This window comes from Echeneis naucrates, chromosome 9, assembly GCF_900963305.1.
Source record: "Echeneis naucrates chromosome 9, fEcheNa1.1, whole genome shotgun sequence".
Taxonomy (NCBI): domain Eukaryota; kingdom Metazoa; phylum Chordata; class Actinopteri; order Carangiformes; family Echeneidae; genus Echeneis; species Echeneis naucrates.
In genome coordinates, this window is record NC_042519.1 from 2866404 (window position 1) to 2885847 (window position 19444).

Below are 19444 nucleotides of genomic sequence, written 5' to 3' on the forward strand. Positions count from 1 at the left end.
GAACACATGGGCACAGGCACCGACCTGTTTCCATTAATGAAGGCCTCTCCTCCAGTGGTGCACTCATCTCCTGTTAGCATTTTGAAAGTTGTGGTCTTCCCTGCTCCATTCACTCCTAGTAGTCCAAAGCATTCCCCTGGACGGACACCCAGGCACAGCCGGTCCACTGCCAGGATACGACCCATCTTCCTAGATTTGTACACCTGATGAAGTGACATGGTCTAAGCTCCTTAAGCATGAATACTCAACTGTGTATTTCATGTCTTTAATTTGTATAAATGAATTTTCTGTACTGGCATTATGAAAGCTTTAACGCCTGAAAAATACAATTGTTTACAAATTGCTTTTGCTGTCATTTTCAAAGGTACTTCTTCTGTGATATCAAAACTGTAAGCTCAAGGGAATTAATTGATGTTAACTTATGGCAGTTAGTTGTTCAAACCTTTGTCAGATTCTCAATTTTCAACATATCACTATCGGCATCCCCTCGCAGCACTCTTCGTCTCTCACAGGCCACGTCTACGTCATCATCATCTATAGGTTGGCAGCTGACTGGCATCCTCCTAAACACAAACACAGACACACAAAAACATATTTCAATGTTGATTTTAATTCATTTTTACACCCAGAATGTACACTTCCAGGAATGGCTGGATAGCAAACAAGGAAGATCAATGACTGGAAAAACAGATGACCTCCAGGAAAGACTGCTGTTGGTGACTGAGGCTAACAACCTCAACCACAGCATCAGTAAGAGGCAATCGAAGCTAAGGTAGGAGTTCAGAAGAGTGCTGCTGAGAAGAAGATAGGCATCAAATATCTGACTCTAGTTACACTTCCAAAGATCAGCAGGGCTGAACCGGCTGGGGCAAATCTCAGCAGCACAAAGGCCAACACAGAGTGGGCTGTATCAGTCCATTTCCATATCTCTCTTAAGCATCACAGGCAGCTTTTCTTCTATACATGGTCAGAAATGAAAAAATCAACACAGCAGTCCAGAAATGTGATATTCCAGACACACTTGGATGTCATGAAGCCAAGGAGGCCAGAAGCAACTCAACAATTATTTTGCTACACTTGGTAAATGAATATGAATCACTGAGAATGAATCTGCTCATAATGACATGACTATAAAAAGCAAGATGGGCTCAAAAGGCAATTGATAATATTGCAACATTGGCAAAAATGAAATTCATGCCAATGAAGTCAAGAGCTCTGGTCTGCTGGACCAGTTAAGTGCCTCAGAAAGTGGTAAAATGTCTTGCTTGTGACAGAGGCTTCATATCCCTGATAGAGAATGAGTGGGTGAGTGGTTAAGGAGGATCTAGTGATCTGGTCTACCAGAGTTCAAGGGCCGGCTTTCCAGCCTGGTTTGCTACCAAGACTTACATGGCTACTGACAATTTTTGAGGTTGATGATGTTCTGTGACTAAAGCAACACAAAGGTCAGGGGTGCAGAAGTCACACCTTGGCAGTAATGGCACCAGAAATTCTTAATTGGGGGAGCTGGGGGGAGGGTCTGGATTTTTCATTGGGGGGGCTTACGAATTTTAACTGTTGTGAACTGTCTGTTGGTCACATATAGACACACTCACGCTAACTCTCTAGTATGCGCACATGATCAATTTTCAAGGTTCAAAAGTGTGTGGGAGGAGCTAAACTGGAACGCAGGAGAGGATGGGAAATTACTGGCATGGGTGACCAAACTAGACGATGTGATTAAGGATCAAAACATCCAGCGAAGGTTAGACACCACCTGACAACATCGACTCCTGGCTGAAGGCTGCAGTCAAAGAGTTGACATCTATAAGAGGTGTAACTATCAGTCAACAGACAGCTCTGATTGGCTGGTGCACTAGTTGACTCATTAACAAAGTCAGGGTCGTGTCCACTTTGATTTGGCATTCTCACAGAACAGAGCTAGCTAACAACACTTAATGAAAGTGTCTAAACTGTGTCAAATTAAAAGCAGAGCAACTTTTGTAATACCAGTGAAATCAAATGGGACCATATTGAATTATTTTCTGTCCATACAAAGGGAGAATGTCTGAAAAGCTGCCTTGGCCAACCTGCACGTTTTTTAGATGGACTAATTTCAACTCGTCGGTTTCTTGCCTACTGTTTAGTCTAGCAAGAAAGTAGCATTGCACCAGATCCAGTTATGAAAGAGAAAAGTCTTGCTAAATCTTGCTGAAACTGTGCACAGGAAAAGAGAGAGTCTACATCTGATGAACATGAGCCAAGATCATGATCCATAATGAAACTAGATGCTTTTTGGTAACACTAATTCATTTATGCAAAAGCATGTAAAACACCTGTCACCTGTTCTCTTGGCTTGTGCTGCTGTGGCATTTGCATTTCCCCTATGGGGATCAATGAAGTATTATCTTCAGTAAAAAAGAGGGAATCATTTACTGAGACTATGAGAGATGTTGGGTCCAACCTAATCAGTTCACAGTGGCATCCTTCACTTACTATACTACAAATCAAAAACATTAGTGTACTATGCTGTAGTTTTTATTTTAAAGTGCGACAGAGTAGAAAGTCACATATATCAAAACGGGCAGACCACATGCTTTTGGAGGAACAGGAAGTAGCTACTGATAACATTACTTTACTGATGTATGTGCTGTTATCTGTGGTTATGTTGATATTTAGAAGAATGTTTTCAATTTTTGGGGGGATGATAGTGAAACCCATCCATAAACATACACTCACATTGGCTTCCTTAGGAAGTTGTACTGGCATAGGATGGTGATGAGGAAACCAACAAAGCCTTCGACTGTCATGGCAACAAGTCCTCGTGTCACGATGTCCCACTCAAACGGTGACTTCAGCTTGTCGAACTGGCCTGAAAACACACATTCCCAGCAACTCATATCTTCTAAACAACAATTGTCTGTTTCAAAAGTTAAACATGAAAGAGGTTTAAGGGGGCAATATGTAAGAATTGGTGAAGTGTTAAGCAGCCCAGCAGCTCATATATCAGAGCTTTTTTCACATGTTAAGGCTATAGCTTTATTACCAAGGCCATGTTTGAAGCCCTGGGCACACATCTGTTTGTTAAGCAGGTCGCCATGTGTGGTACAGGCTGTCAATCAGACGGCATTTACATGCTAATGCCTACCCTGATTTATGATTTGCCTCAAAATGGGCCAATTGACCAATTATAAACATCATGTTGTATTTAAGAAGGTTGAGTTGTATTTAAGAAATGTTTACTGAGCTAATAAATCAAGTGACTTCAATACAATCTGACTTCTTAAATAAAACCAAAACACCAGTGGTGTTGCCTGTTGAAGCTCATTAGATAGAATGAAAGCTTACATTTCAGTAATGGCCTCACTGTACAGACTTGAACATATGTCCACTTTTAAATTAAGGCTATGAATGAAACTGGCCATTAGGTATAAGGGGATGAACCCTGCAAAACAGTGGTGATAAGAGCAGAGGATCATCCAAAACAGATGGAAAAAGCTAGAGCGTGAGAGGGATCAGTGGGGCACCAGCATCAACAGCTGAGCTTGAGGAAAAGGTGGAGGAATGTTGCCGCTGAAACACAGCTTTTTAGATACTCACAATTACAATTTCTGAATCTATTCATGTTGGACTAAAAACCTAGACACGACAGTGACAAAGTGGCATCACAAGACAGGAGTTTGGGGCTAAGAGATTATAATGCTGAAACATTTTACAAATGTGTTTAAATATGTCATAAAGATTAGTTCTTAACATACTGTGGATTATTTACTGTCATGAATCTTGTGAAAAGACCCAAACAAAATGAATGACAAGTTCTGTGTACATCAAAGCCTGATGCATCTCATTCCTCTGCACCATTGAGTTTAAAAACCATTATTTGCTTTAGGTGTAGAACAATAGTAGCAATGAGCAGTGAACACAAATACTATAGTGACATTGTAATATTCTGTCCACTTGGTCACCATGCAGGACTGTACCTCTGACAATTGTATGTGAGGCAATTTGGCGATTACCATACCTATTTTAGCATAATATTCATTGATGTACTCATTGTAGGCCATCTCCATCAGGCCGTGGCCAAGGTTATAGTTGGGGAAGATGAGAAAACAGGACTTCAGGTAGCTGTTTACTGTTTTCAGGTCCTGGATGAGATAAAAGTGAAGTTATAAATACAGATGCACCCAAAGGTCACGTGTGATACTGCTGCAACACAAAGGGTGACAGGTCTAATGCAGACACTCTTAAAAATGTGAGGGACAATGTAATTTCTCGAGCCTCATCTCACACCAAGCGTAACACAAGTATCTTTGCTTGTTTGTGAGTCTTACAATGGGGTGTGGTCAAACAGCTGCAGCTGCTGTGTGTGTGGGGGTGGTGGGTGTGAGTGGATCACATATTACAATATGTGATCCACTCACCACAAACAGACTGTGAGAACTACACCAACTCTGCATTAGTAATACACAAAGATGGGGGACTGCTTGGTTTTTAAAGGGAAAGTATACACTGATTGGTTTATTGCATGTCGAACCATAACACTCCAAACCATGAATAATTAAAAGATTCAGTACAACCCATCTGCTGTACCTGACTAAAGAAATGTTTTGTTTTGTTTATTTTCACTGTCTGACATGTAAATTATAACCATATTAGGGAAAGTGACATGGCTGTAAATGCACATGAATTAAAGCAAATAATCTCAAAAATTTACATGAGTAGTTAAAAACTCAGAATAAGTTTAAGTACTGTATCTAAGATTACAATATCAAGAGTCAGACTGACCTTGTCATGTTCAAAGAGCTGGAGGAGGAAGGTGGCAACAGTTGCAGTTATGCCAATGAAGAGGTTGATGACTATGAGGAACACATAGGCTGTACTTGGAACCTCAAACCAGAAGGAAGCTGGGTACATGATGGGAGTGATAGACCACCTGGAAGGAACAAAATCATTAAGGATGTTAGGAGCTGTTGAGCATTTGGTGCTGTTTCCAGGTCACATTAAAAACATGAAGCTAAATACCGTGGTTGCATTCTAAACAAACAGTAGTTTAACAGTAGCAGTTGGAACTGCTGCTGCTTTTCTGGGTAACATTGGAAGGGAATTTAAATATGGTTTGCAGTTGACATTCTTTCTTTTTCTCTCTCTTACTACTTACTTACTACTAAGTTTTTTGGACATTTCATACTTGTATTTATTCCTCATTTATAAGTTTTGTGATGGGATACATGGATATATACAGTATATGTTTTTTTTCATTCATTCATATATGTGGTCCTGTAAGAAATTGGAGAGTTAAATTAATCTTGATTATAAATTGAGCCAGCCTGTGTTATCATGCCATTTGAAATAAATTACGAGCCAAACTTTAATTCTTTAAATGTGTTTTAATGTGTGAAAAGGTTAATTTACCTGCATTGTGAAATAGGAAATTCTTTGGAAACAGTGGAAGGAAGGCTATACTGTGAATATACTGCAACCATTTGGCAAGACAACATATTACGCTGACTTTTGAAGTGAACACAAGTAAAAAAAAGAAGGAGCAGCACGACTGCATGGTAGTTAGCGCTGTTGCCCGACAATAAGATGGTCGTGGGTTTGCTTCCCGGCCTGGGGCCTTTCTGTGCAGAGTTTTCATGTTCTCCCGGTGCCTGCGTGGGTTTCCTCCCACCATCCAAAGACATCATGTTTAGGTTGGTTGGTGACTCTAAATTGTCCGTAGGTCTGAGTATGAGTGTGAGCGGCTTTCTCTGTGTGTTGGCCCTGTGATAGACTCCCTCCGACCCGGAACCGGATAAGCAGTAGAAGATAAATCAATGTTTTTCATTCAGTCTTTCACTATGATGTTTTTAAGACCATTACTAATGCAATTAAATACACATTTTATTAGGGACAAAAAGGACAAACAGTGTGAGAGAAAATTAGACATGAAAAAGAGGGAATAATTTACTTCCAAGACAGTCAGTATGAACACTAAACTATATATCTTTATAGTCACTGACCATGATATACATAAAAGTGATATCTGTGCATATGTCTGTACTCGAATGGCTCACCCATACAGAAGAAAGAGGGAGAGGACAGCAGGGAAGTTGGTCGGGGAGGTGTAGGCTGGGAGGTCGAACACGAACAGAATTATGACGCAGCATGTGGCAGGAACCAGATAATTGAGCTGAAAATAGACAAGAAAAAAGAAGATGGTCATGCTTGAAAGAGCTTGAGATGGTCAACTTCATATCATAGGCTTCTATTGGTCAGCATCAATCACACACACATACACACATATGCCCCTCACCATGTCCCAAATGTAGTTAGCCAGCCAGTAGATGACTGGGTCACAGCCACTGACAAACTGCAGATGTTTGGCCTTTGTGGATTTCTCTGCAACCAGGAAAACCACAAAGCTGGCTGGCACGAAGGACATAGCCACAATAATAAAGATCGCAATCACCACATCTGTTCCCTGAAGCCTGGAGATAGAGCACAAGAAGAAAAGGGAGGAGATGGGAGCAAATGACAGGAAGGGTAAGCAGTGATATAAGTAGTGATATCATAGTGATATAAGGGGATATCACATAAAATTTGCACTGCATGATTGGGATGTTAACAATCCAATAATAAACATATATCATAACCCATTCATAACTATGTCCAAATTGAATTTAGAGTCCTGAATTCAAACAGACAAAACTGGTCAGGATACCTTCTAAAATGTCACTACTACTGGACTATTATGAATAATAAACAGTTCATCCAGCCTGCAAACTTTCCCAGATCTACATTAACTATAGCAGTCTACAAAAGAAAGACCTAAAGTTACAGTTAAATTCTTGATATTATATATTATTTCTAAGGCACTAAGACTAAATAGTGCTAATGAGCAACTCACAAGTAGTCCAAGGAGAGGCTGGCGCTGGTTCGGTTCATTGGGTGGTTTGTCAGTGTTATACCTGGAAAGAAATATAAACACAAAACACTATTTAAGTAGATTATAATAACACTATGACTCACCCTCTAATGCCACTGCAAATCATGTAACTAGTATGTAATTACCATAGGCTGCGGGATTGCCCTTAGATGCAGGTAGGTTGGCACGCAAGATGGCGTTGTTGAGGACATTCAGATATGTTGGCATGCTGTGGTAACCTTTGTTGTTGTATAGAGCCTGAACACGAAAGGTTTTTTTTGTCAGTCATTATATATACTGTGTAACTCTGACCCTGATTTCCTCAAGCCATCTCACCTGAGCTGATCTGCGAACTGCTATTTTTCGAACCATTGGAGGTATATTTCTCCCAAAGGATGCTGGGATTGATTTCTGGATGTTCCCCACTGTCAATCCACCGTATCTATTGTGAACAAAGTCATTGAACAAAATAGAAACAGTAATAAGTCGTCTCAATCTGATTTTACTGAATAATGTAGTTGTTCACATCAACGTGTAACTGGGACATGCTGGAGTTACTGTGAAGTTCAATGAAATGAGAATGAGAGTTGAAGATTATGTTGAAGATTAGTTGAAGATTATGCAGAATCCTTTACACAGTCATTATGTATGATTGTCCCTGTAAATAGTGTACACACTCTTCTTTGTGCACCGTACAAGTCAATATGTTAATACTTAAGTGTTACAAAGCATTCATGTGAGATGATTCCCATAAACCTGAAGATGACTATATTTTAGTGGAAGTATTAGTGAACTCGCAAACAGCCTGATAATACAATCAAGACTATGTATTGCATTTTGATTTAAGAATAATTTTCTTTTTTCCTCATTTGGATTCATTATATGAAATATTTTTCTTACACTAAACAGAAACATAAAAAATTAAATTGAACAAAAACTACTGTTCTTTGAAAGATTATTGACAGGCCAGTCAGGTTGTCAGTTTACTATTTCATTTCATATCCTTCTCAGTTTAGAAATTGTTCCTATAGCACACCTACAGTACCTGTGCAAGCGTAGTCTGTCAGATGTGAAGAGCAGATACTCTGAGACATTGCGGCCAGTAATGTCCACCAGGATGTCACCTGTTACCACCTTCATGAGGGGTGGGCGTCCTCCCACGCCACTAGGGCAGGAGAAGCCTGTCCCTTGCATGGAACAGATGCAACGGACTGGCTCATGGATAGACAGAGGGAGGGTTGGAGGAGACGTCACAGGCTCTGAGGAAACATGAGACGCTTTAACTTAGTACAGCTCATGCAACTTAAAATAAGGTGAAGCACAGGTTGAATTAGTAGTAGTGTGAATGTCTAGTCTAAACAGACTAACAATCAAACATTTAGAACCATTTTCCCATTCATTTGAATGGGAAAGCATGCCTGAACCTTTCACTAGTACTGTGAATTCAGCTGCACATTCATGTCCACATCCCTGGACATATAATCTGTGGTGTTCAGGTCATGAATAATTGAAAATATTATTCACATAATTATGTCACCACCACTAATTTTAACTTGTGACACAGGACAGGGTCCATGAATTCACGCTATTGATGCTAAATTGAAATATAAAATTTTACATTGATAACATTTAGACCTGCTCTGATGAGATCACATGGAACTTTATTTTTTTATAAACTCACTGACTTGTCATTAACTACCTGTTAACGGTTTCACTTGATTGTTCATTGTTTGCAGTGGTAGTATGAACTAGAAAATCAGTATCACATATTGAGACATTTCACCATGAATTGTGGTTGGAGGAACTGTGAAGTTCCACAGTCCATCCTCAAAACGGGGGTCTGGGTCATCTGAAGGTGCTGGTGAAGGTGGTGGGGGTACAAAGTTGGAAAGTGGGACGCCCTGTGTGAAGGAGTCGAGACACATGGAGTCAAAGTATCGGGCAGCCAGAGTTTTGGAGTTGTTGGCACTAGGGTTGAGGGTCTGGGCCAGCTGGTCCAGGGTGCTGTTAAAGGGGGTTTTGAGGACGCAGGTAGCCCCCACTCCCGAGGGCAGGCGCAGGGTGTTGATGATCTTCTGTGGACTGGCGTTTGGCAACAGCTTACTCCTTACAGGGGAGGACAAAGATGCTACTTTCAGACTGTGGTTAAAATAAACAGACATTTTAGTATTTAAAGTCCAAGGCAACCTCATAAGCTATGAGGCTATTGGGGCTACTCAGACCTTAACTTCCTCTTTTTACACACCGTAATTGGTAAACAAAACTACCAGAGGTTTCAGCGAGACAAGAACTGTGACACAAATGTGTTTTGTAAAAGTCACTGCAACATTTCTCTGTATAATACTGGCACTGTTCAAAGCTGGTATTAACATCTGTTTCAGTTGCTCCCGTGACAAGCGGACAGTGCGTACTTCATGTGTGAACGCATCCAAGTCACATTACATTTGGGGGATGCCTAGATTGCGTACTTTTACCAGGGCAAAAGGATTTGTGTCATGGTACACTGAAGGGCCATTTCTGCTTCCACAGTGGAAAGCTGATTTCACTGTCACTTGGAGCAGCACATTGATCCATTCAGTGTCTCTTTGTCACGTTCTGTCTCTGTCTCAAAGAAACATGTTGGTGGTGACCCTATCTGTAGAACTGGCTACACAGAAACACATTATTCTTTAGTCGCGTAGCCTTTGAACGGGGAAAAGAGTTCCATACACAAGTGGTTGCCTGATTTGCATTAAACCAAAGTGTGAATTGTTCAACACTCAACTCTGGATTTGTGATGCCTATGAATATAAAGTGCCATAAGAGCATTTTGGTCTTTAAAATGTGTATGAAAAAATTGATAATGTAAGTATCATATTTGGCAGTAAGATTTACTATTATTATAATTCTTATTATTTAAGACAATCAAGTTGTTGTTTTTTTTAACCAGTCCTGTTCATCAGCTGGGGCAGGCAGTATGAATGCTCCTGATGCCTTGTTGTGCTGAAACAGTTTTAATCTGTGAGACAAATCAAGTGTTTATCCTGTAGTTCCTTTTTTCTCTTCTTTCTTGCAAATTTGGTACTAGAAAGACAGGACTCACTTTTGTACAATCATTCCTACTTTATCGGTACAATGTTGCATTAAATATTAACAAATCAGATTGAAACCATGCTAAAAGTCTATTACCTGTACTGAGGTCTGTCTTCATTAGCATAGGGAATGAAGTTGCCTCTAGGTTGTGTATAGTTGTGATACTGAGATGGGGACAAGATCAGTGGGGGCAAGTCTCCTGGAAAACAAGCAATGGGATATTCATCCAGTTAGTTTGGTGAAAGTGAAAGTTGTTCAGTCATATTATTACTTAAACATATTCAAAAGCATATTTCTTTAATGGCTACACATTATTGTACTGTTTGTATAGTCACCAAACCTGGCTGAACATAGAACCTTTAAGTGAAAAGCCGGTAAAATATGATGTAGAGATGACAGATATGGCCATAATACAAACTGTCAGAGAGAAATCCAGGGTAAAGTCATTTGGCGTGTTACTGGTTATTTTGTGCTCCAATTTCATGGATTGTGGAACCTGCAGGCAGGGCCACATACATGAGTTATTTGATCAATTTGCAAAAGACGATGGATTGTTCAGCACTTGAAAAAGGTGACACTAAAACACTTAAAGTGTGTTTACAGAGATTTAGAGGCGGTCAGTGATTCTGCTGACTTGATTTCCTCAGGCAGCCCATTTCATAGAGCTCTTATTGTGAAAGCACCGTCACATCAAATTTTTAGCTTTGCTTGATCTCAGGTTACTCATATGCTGTCAAAGTATCTGAAATAAAGTTTGAAGAGAGGCAGTGAGGCGCTTTAGAGGTGAATAATAGGATCTTAAAATCACTTCTAAAGTGCAACTGGGGCCAGTACAAGGAGTATAAGCTGGTATAATGTGGTCATTTCTATTGGATCCTATTAAAAGGCTGAAAGCTAAATTCTGTGCAGAATAGATATGTGTTTTTGTTAGAGCAGGTGAAGAGGCTGAGGAAATAGGAGAATAAGAGCGTTTAATGGTAAGATTAAAGTAGAGGAGTGAGAATAATGCATCAGAGATGAACAAATAACGAGTACAACAGAGAATTGTCACCATCTGTATAGCCATTCATGCATTCATTTTCTACTGCATTTCGGTTTCTGGGTCACATGAAGCGAGGGCGGGGTACAACCTGGACAGGTCACCAGTCCATTGCAAGGCCAACACACAGAGACAGACAGAGACCAACAAGCACTCGCACTCACACTCACACTCGGGCCTACGGACAATTTAGAGTCACCAATGAACCTAAACATGATGTCTTTGGATGGTGGGAGGAAACCAGAGTACGGGGACAGGGAGAACATGCAAACTACAAGGACCCAGGCCAGGGAATCAAACCCACAGATTTCTTGCTGTGAGGCACCAGTACACAACACTATGACGCCCCTCCCTGTAACCAATAGCACTAAATAACAACATTGTGCCTAAACCTCACCGATTTCTGGCACAGATAAGGCCACAGTCATGGCCACACAGACGAAGAAAGCAGGTAGGAGAATCTGAGAGAAGAGGCCCTTGGTGTTCCTCTTGGCACAGTGGAACCTCTTGACAATGAGACCATGAAACTGACTTAGCTTCAGCCACCAACCCTCCAATTTGAAGCTGCCCTGCCCCTCCTGGACCTCTGGCTCTGGGGACGATGGATTCTCTGTGTCTTCTGGAGAAGAAGGAAACATCACATGAAGAAAAAAATGCAAAATATATAAATATCTAACAGTTGCAATAAACGTCTTTCAATCTGGATACTAAAACATTATGAAACTCAATGTACAGTTAAAAAAAGGATCATTGGATCACACCGTCTGTTATTATTATAAAAAAATTACCTTTTTTATTGTAATTTTCTTCATTGTCAAAACTAAGCAGTACATTAACCACAATAATAGCTGATCGCTACTAATGAGGACTCCAGCCACAAGACTTATACAGATATGAAGAACGAGCTACTAGCCACAATGTTTACTTCCTTGTATCCCCAACAACCAGGTCTTGCTGTGGTCAAAAAGTATCTAATCTTAAGGAGATTCTTTACTAAAGTATCAGCCAGAGTTCCTCTCTTAAATCTAGCTAAAGTTTACAAGAACTTGCAAAAAAAAAGCATATTGAAATAATCATCAAGATACTTCATAAATGTTAAATTAAATTAAATTACATGTCAATTAATTTTTCAGATACACTTTTTAACTTTTTTAAATGTAATGCATAGTGCGAGGAAACTGTACTTTTGTCTGTATAAATTTTGATCACTATATTTGGCTCAGATTTATCTACCCGTGTGTTTACACTCCATCCATGGTATAGCCGTCCAGCATGTCAGTGCGTCATTTTAAGTGTACTGGTTTTGTTTCTTAGTAGTTGGTGGTTAGATGCTGTTTGCATATAGACTGAAATAATACCTTTCTATGGATGGATGTTCATGTCTTGGATGAGAAACTTCACTTGAATCAGAGACTTAAATTATTCAGTTTGTCTTTGTAGCTGTCTGTCAAGAGTTATAAATAAAGTTGGTTTAAAAAAACTAAATCCTGCTGTAAGTGCAGATTCTCTCAACACCACTGTTGTCTCTCCTTAAGTCCTTGACATATTGAAGTCATTACATGTTACATTGTGTTACAATGAGGTAGAGGCAAATTTTTTAGGGAAGAAAATTGTTATTGAGACTGAACTGCAGTGACTGACTCAAGTGGCATCACTTGGGGACATTTATTAGTTGGCTCCCTGCAGAGTCACTAAAAAATACTTTGAAAAAGTTTTATAACATTCACAGCAGCACTCTTCAAGACCTATGAGTATATTAATATGCACAATAGCTTTATGTCTGTTTTGAGAGATTTATAAAAAGACTGAACAACAGCACAACTATCTCGGCCCTGTGTGTCACTATCTAGGGGACACCAAAAAGACTTTAAGTATAAATAACTTAACTTTTTAAACTAATGTATTTATTCATTTAATATTAATTTAATATTTATTTGAGTTCTGTGACATATTTAAATATTCAATTCATGCACATTGTTTGACCATTGGGTGGAGCCTTTAGACAAAGATTTACCACACAATTAGTTTTAATTAAAAAGAAAATTCTGAATATGAGAAAGCTATTAATTGTGACGGCTGTCCGACTAACACCTATATTTTATATATTATAAGAGTGTTTCTTGAGTGAGGTGAAACGCAGATTTATCATTCAAGTGTCAATCATCTGTGTGTTCATGAGGTTCAGTGCCTGGAATGGAGTTCTGTGTCTGACAAAATTCAGCTGCCAACTTGCTGTCTTACCCCTCAGGCTGGCAGAGTCAGACTCTTGGCCATTGTCAAAGAGCGGACAGTAATCTCCATAGAAGTCTGCATAGAGACCCCCCTCTTCCCCTCTTGTTGAGCCGATGGACGAGGTGGACTTGAGAGAGGACTGGCTATGGCTCAGCTTTGAACATGTAACTAGATTGCTTAGCTCCACCTCCAGCTTCTCACTCTCCACTGAAGGTGCACTCTCACCCTGGGGGCCCCATAGGTCCCCTGAACCCACTGAAGATTTCCCCACTGAGCTGCTTCCTGGGGAACTCTTCATATCTGCCCATGACAGAGAGAAGGGGGGGTTATCACCTGGGGCCAAAGAATGAACTCTGAAAAATGTCTAAACCTGGAAGTTAAACTCAGACAGTGCACAATTTCCAGATATGAAAAAGTGAAAAAGTCATGGCTTATTCATGAGAACTAAAAAAGTGTTGAAAAACCTGGAGGCACAGGAGAGGTCTCGCCAGCGTCACTGTTTTCCAGAGACTGGTCTTCATCAGACACTTTTAGAAAGACCTCTTCCAGGGTGGTGTCCATCACTCCAAAACTGGTCAAGGCCAGGCTGTCCAAGCTCTGCTCCAAAGCCTGGAGGCACATACAGCAGAAAAGTATCACAAATTTTTGTTCGTCTCTCTCTTTTTGTCTATCTGTGTCTGTCTCGCTGTGGGTTAACAAAGTCTAGGACAAATGAATAATGCTTTACAGAAATGAAGATTTCCATTCATGACATTCTTTCTAAAATCTTCATTATCAAACACTTTTCAGAAGGTTCCCGTAATTGTCAGAGCTGCTGGTCTTCATTAGGGTCCCATTTCTCTAATGAACTGACACTTTTCTGGCTACAGGATGTAGTTTTGACCAAAATTACAATAAAAACTTTAAATAAAATTAAATAAAAAAATAAAAATTGCACTCATAAATTTGGTCGTTGACATCATGATCCAGTTGACAACTAATGCGTACTTTTAGATAGTTCTCTCCACCTCCTTCATTATAGGGAGTGTTTATTGGACGAGCAGTAGTCCAGCAGAGAGTCCAGGGAGTTAGAAAATTAATGCCCAGCAAACTGCATTGACAGTAGTATAAAAAACTATTGTTGTTTATATTGTATATCAATACGAACAGTGCCAGCTTTCAATGTTTGTCCAGTAAGAGAAGGCCATAAACCAGACAAGAGATTTCGGTGTGTTTGTACCTGGAACAGCCTCTCGAAGCAGCCCTTTTTCACAGCCTCAGAGGGCAGCACGTAGGACAGCTCAGTGTTGGAGTCAGACACTAGCAGGCAGGATGCCACAAAATGGCGGATAAACTGAGTGACTCGAGCCTCTGAGCAAGGCGACAGAGAGGAGGATGGAGACAGAGACGAGGGCGGCTGCAGCTGGCTTCCTTGGCCTGACAGTTAAAAAGAATACATGGATGGGTGGATGGAGCAAAGGAGAACAGGAGGATTAAAGTGAAATGGAAAAGAGTGAGACAGAGAGGGAAGAGAAAGAAAACAGTGTCATCGCAGAACCACGAGCAGCAGATGAGATGAAGAGATTGGGCCAGTCTAACAAGTTAAGGAGAATAAATAAATAAATAAATTATGGACTACATCACAAATTTAAAAGCAGATATCTTCCTCATTCCAGAAATCCACCTACACGATTGAGAAGAAAAATCTCATTTCAAATTTTAACCAAATCTTTTCCTCTTGTTACAATAGTAGACAAAGAGGAGACTTCATTTTGGTCCATGGGACATTTCTATTTATTTTAAACAGTGTGATAACTGACCCAGAAGGCGTCATCAGCCTCATCTTTAATAAATTGCTTTCTTAACTTCACAAACTTCAACTTTTTTTTGCAATTTTGACATATCAGTCACATTAACTACGACCATTGAGTCCTGAATCATTCTATGAATTGTTCTCATAACACAGCACACACAAAGAAACTGCAATCAGCAATTCCTGGTCCTAAATGAATATATGGATGACTTTGGACTTGGCGATGGCTGGAGACTCAAAAATCCTACAAAGAGGGAATACATCTTCTACTCCCCTGTGCGTTACTCTTTTACAAGAATTGAATTTTTCCTGTCAAACAACTCTATTGCACAAAAAAATCAACACCAGCATACACCCAATTATAATCATGCACATTATGATCATGCACCGGTTAGGGTTGAAACAGTCCTCCACTTGGTGCTTTAACACCTCACTACTAAGGGATCCAGAATTTTACTTGTTAATAAGGAAGGAATGGAATAACTTTCCAAATGTATCTCCTCTCTGATTTGGGAAGCTGGGAAGGCTGTCATCAGAGGAAAAATAATATCTTATTCCTCTTACAAGAAAAAACAGGAACAACATGTTGAAAGAAACAGCCAGGATTCTGGATCGTGTTTGGGGTGTGAGATGTCAGTGGTGGGTGTGGATGGCTGGGTGGTGGATGAGGGGTGTTGTTGGGCTGTTCTTTCATTCCATCACTATGTACCCTATCTTTGACTCGGCTCCTCTTTTGGGACACCTTCGCCTACCTTTACTCCCATCTCTTTTGAGAACTACACAAAAACCTTCTCCACACCTGGCCTTCAGCCTGCCCCGTGGCCTCCTCCCAGCTGGACATGCCAGGAACACCTCCCTTGGGAGGCGTCCAAGTAGCATCCTTATCAGAGGCCCGAACCACCTCAACTGTCTCCTTTCCACGCGAAGGAGCAGCAGCTCTACTCTCAGTCCCTCCCGGATGGCCAAACTTCTCACCCTATCTCTAAGGGAGAATCCAGCCACTCTCCTGAGGAAATCCATTTCGGCCACTTGTACCCGCGTTCTTGTTCTTTCAGTCATGACGCACCGCTCATGACCATAGGTGAGGGTAGGAACAAAGACAGTAGACAGAGAGCTTTGCCTTGTGGTTCAGCTCCCTCTTTGTCACAACAGTTGGGTAGAGCGAACGCAACACCGCCCCTGCTGCTCCGATTCTCCAGCCAATCTCATGCTCCATCTTACCCTCACTCATGAACAAGACCCCAAGATACTTAAACTCTTTCATTGGGGGTAAGGACTCATTTCCTACCTGGAGTATGCATGCCACCAGTTTCCTGCTGAGAACCATGGATTTAGAGGTGCTGATCCTCATCCCAGCTGCTTCACACTCAGCTGCGAACCTGTCCAGTGAGCACTGGAGGTCACAGGCCGATGGAGCCAATAGGACCGCATCATCCGCAAAAAGCAGAGATGTAACCCCCAGCTCCCCTAATTGCAGCCCTCCTCCCCCACGACTACGCCTCGATATCCTGTCCATGAAAATCACAAACAGGATTGGTGACAAAGCGCAGCCCTGGCGGAGGCCAACCCCCACCTGAAACAAGTCCGACTTATTGCCGAGCACTCTGACACAGCTCTCACTTTGGGAATACAGGGATTGGATGGCCCTCAACAGAAACCCCCTCACCCCATACTCCCACAGCACCTCCCACAGCATATCCCGGGGAACCCGGTCATGCGCCTTCTCCAGGTCCACAAAGCACATGTAGACTGGATAGGCATATTCCCAGGCCCTCTCCAGGATACATGCAAGAGTTAAGATCTGGTCTGTTGTTCCACGACCAGGACAGAATCCGCATTGCTCCTCTTCAATCTGAGGTTCAACAATCGGGCAGACCCTCCTTTCCAGCACCTTGGAGTAGACTTTCCCAGAGAGGCTGAGGAGTGTGATGCCCCGGTAATAGGCACACATTCTCTGGTCCCCTTTTTTAAACAAGGGAACCACCACCCTGGTCTGCCACTCCTTTGGTACTGTTCCAGACTTCCACGCAATATTGAAAAGGCGTGTCAACCACGACAGCCCCTCAACACCCAGAGCCTTCAACATTTCTGGATGGATCTCATCAATCCCCGGGGCTTTGCCACTGTGGATTTGTTCAACTACCTCAGTGACCTCCTCCCGGGAGATCGACACTGATCCTCCATCATCCTCCAGCTCTGCCTCCACCCCAGAGGACGTGCAAGTTGGATTCAGGAGTTCCTCAAAGTGCTCTTTCCACCTTCTGACTACTTCCTCAGTCGAGGTCAACAGTGAACCATTCTTGCCATAGATGGCTTGGATGTTCCCTTGCTTTCTCCTCCTGAGATGCCAAATGGTTTTCCAGAAACATCTTGGTGCCTCCTGAGAGTCTTTCTCCATGTGTTCTCCAAACTCCTCCCACACCCGCTGCTTTGCCTCCCTCACCACTGAGGCTGCAGCCCTTCGGGCCTGTCGGTACCCTGCAACTGCCTCAGGAGTCCCCCAGGCTAACATATCCCAGAAGGCCTCCTTCTTCAGTCGGACGGCTTCCCTGACCACCGGTGTCCACCACGGTGTCCGAGGGTTACCGCCCTTTGAGGCACCTAAAACCTTGAGGCCACAGCTCCCCACAGCAGCTTTGGCAATAGACGTTTTGAACATCACCCACTCAGATTCAATGTTCCCAACCTCCACAGGGATGCTGGAAATGCTCTGCCGGAGGTGTGTCCAACACATGCGGCCTCAGATCAGATGACACGATCACAAAATCGATCATTGACCTTTGGCCTAGGGTGCTCTGGTACCAAGTACACTTATGAGGATCCTTATGCATGAACATGGTGTTCGTTATGGACATTCCATGGCTAGCACAGAAGTCCAACAACAATCCACCGTTTGGGTTCAGATCAGGAAGGCCATTCTACCCAATCACGCCCCTCCAGGTGTCTCCATCATTGCTCACATGCACTCACAACAGTCAGAGTCCCCCCCCCCACCCTCTCGTCCACCGGGGAAAACTCCAACGTAGTGGTGCGCAGCCGCGGGCTTCTGAGTACTTCCTCCAGGCAGGGTCACTATTTCCTTCCGTCTGTGTTTCATGGGATCATTGAACCACTCTTTGTATGGCCCCTCACCTGGGACCACTAACCCTAACCCTAACCCTAACCCCCAGGTTCACAGGTCACACACATGCAATAATAACATAATAAAATATTATTAATATAGTTGCAAAACTATAAGTGCATCATGGTATCATTGGATTCAACAACACATTTTCCGATTATCAATTTCAATGTAAATCTCTCACCCAAGCCTACTGAAAATGAGTGCCATTCAGAAAAACTGCACATTTACATGTTGAAACACACCTCGGCCTTCACTCTGCTTTTTGACCAGTGTCAGTTTATATCCATCTCCGTAGGTGCTCTTCAGGAACAGCGGTGAGCCGCAGCACTTGAGTTTCCCATGCGAGATGATGGCGATGCGATCCCCCAAAAGGTCCGCTTCATCCATGTGGTGAGTGGACAGAAGAATTGTGCGGCCTAAAGTACAACACAGAGTTACACACATGTACAGCAGCTGATTAGCACTGAAATGATCAGGGCGGTGTAGATGGCTGATATAAGATCTGTGGTTTACATAACTCAAAGACATTGTCACACCCTGGTTGTGATTTCCTTAAGCTTTCATTTGGGGGTACACCCTGGACTGGTCACCAGTCCATCACAGGGCCATAACACACAGAAAGACAGAAACAAACAACCACTCATACTCAGGTCTAAAGACAATTTAGAGTCACCAAACTTCTTTAAGCTTTAGTTTTAAAAATGCCAAGACATTAAACAAGCTGGATATGTTAAAAGGGTTTTGTTGAAAAGAGCCCAATGAACCAAACAACAACTTGATGTCACATGTCATGTTACTGAGGAATATTTGGTTGACAGCTTGACATTAGCATTTTATTTCTGCAGATTTTATTTAGGCTTCAAACATCAAAAAGGGTTTACATTGTAATAATTATGAGGCCACTGAAAATGTCCTATTGGCTATTTCTATAGGGAGTGCCCTAATATTCTAGTTCAGTGTAAAAAAATGTCATGCTCCATAATTAAAACAATATCTGGGTCACTGGCAAACTTAAGGAGGAATTGTTGGCTCAGGTGGTCTCATTGTTGGAGGAACGGCACTGCCAAAATGTTAAATAAATAAATTAATCAGCAATGACAAGGTAATAAGTAAATTCCTATGCCATTAAATTAAAAAAATAAGTCAAATAATAAATTGATGCCATTGAATTGCACTCAAAAAATACATGTATGCATCAATTAACTGTTAAATGTCTTCTCTTTTTACGTTTGCATTCCCTCACACGTTCTTTGTATATTACTATCCTTCATACCATTTACACTTTTACCTGCCCTCATG

General features: G+C 41.6%; 1 protein-coding gene across 7 annotated transcripts in view; it reads right to left on the reverse strand.

Annotated features, from left to right (window-relative positions):
• abca2 (ATP-binding cassette, sub-family A (ABC1), member 2) overlaps positions 1 to 19444 on the reverse strand; it is a 68596-nt gene that overhangs the window by 6828 nt on the left and 42324 nt on the right. For 5 of the 7 annotated variants that reach the window (XM_029511367.1, XM_029511372.1, XM_029511368.1 and 2 more), the window contains 18 exons: positions 18388 to 18561; positions 14449 to 14645; positions 13694 to 13838; positions 13239 to 13529; positions 11395 to 11616; positions 10055 to 10157; positions 8670 to 8992; positions 7932 to 8145; positions 7223 to 7328; positions 7033 to 7144; positions 6869 to 6929; positions 6275 to 6449; positions 6036 to 6151; positions 4765 to 4912; positions 4001 to 4124; positions 2719 to 2851; positions 443 to 563; positions 25 to 203 (listed from right to left, as the gene is read on the reverse strand). In XM_029511367.1, the coding sequence (XP_029367227.1) occupies positions 25 to 203; positions 443 to 563; positions 2719 to 2851; positions 4001 to 4124; positions 4765 to 4912; positions 6036 to 6151; positions 6275 to 6449; positions 6869 to 6929; positions 7033 to 7144; positions 7223 to 7328; positions 7932 to 8145; positions 8670 to 8992; positions 10055 to 10157; positions 11395 to 11616; positions 13239 to 13529; positions 13694 to 13838; positions 14449 to 14645; positions 18388 to 18561 (2944 nt within the window). The remainder of the gene's footprint in view (positions 1 to 24; positions 204 to 442; positions 564 to 2718; positions 2852 to 4000; positions 4125 to 4764; positions 4913 to 6035; positions 6152 to 6274; positions 6450 to 6868; positions 6930 to 7032; positions 7145 to 7222; positions 7329 to 7931; positions 8146 to 8669; positions 8993 to 10054; positions 10158 to 11394; positions 11617 to 13238; positions 13530 to 13693; positions 13839 to 14448; positions 14646 to 18387; positions 18562 to 19444) is intronic. The other 2 variants (XM_029511369.1, XM_029511370.1) reach the window with 2 other exon arrangements.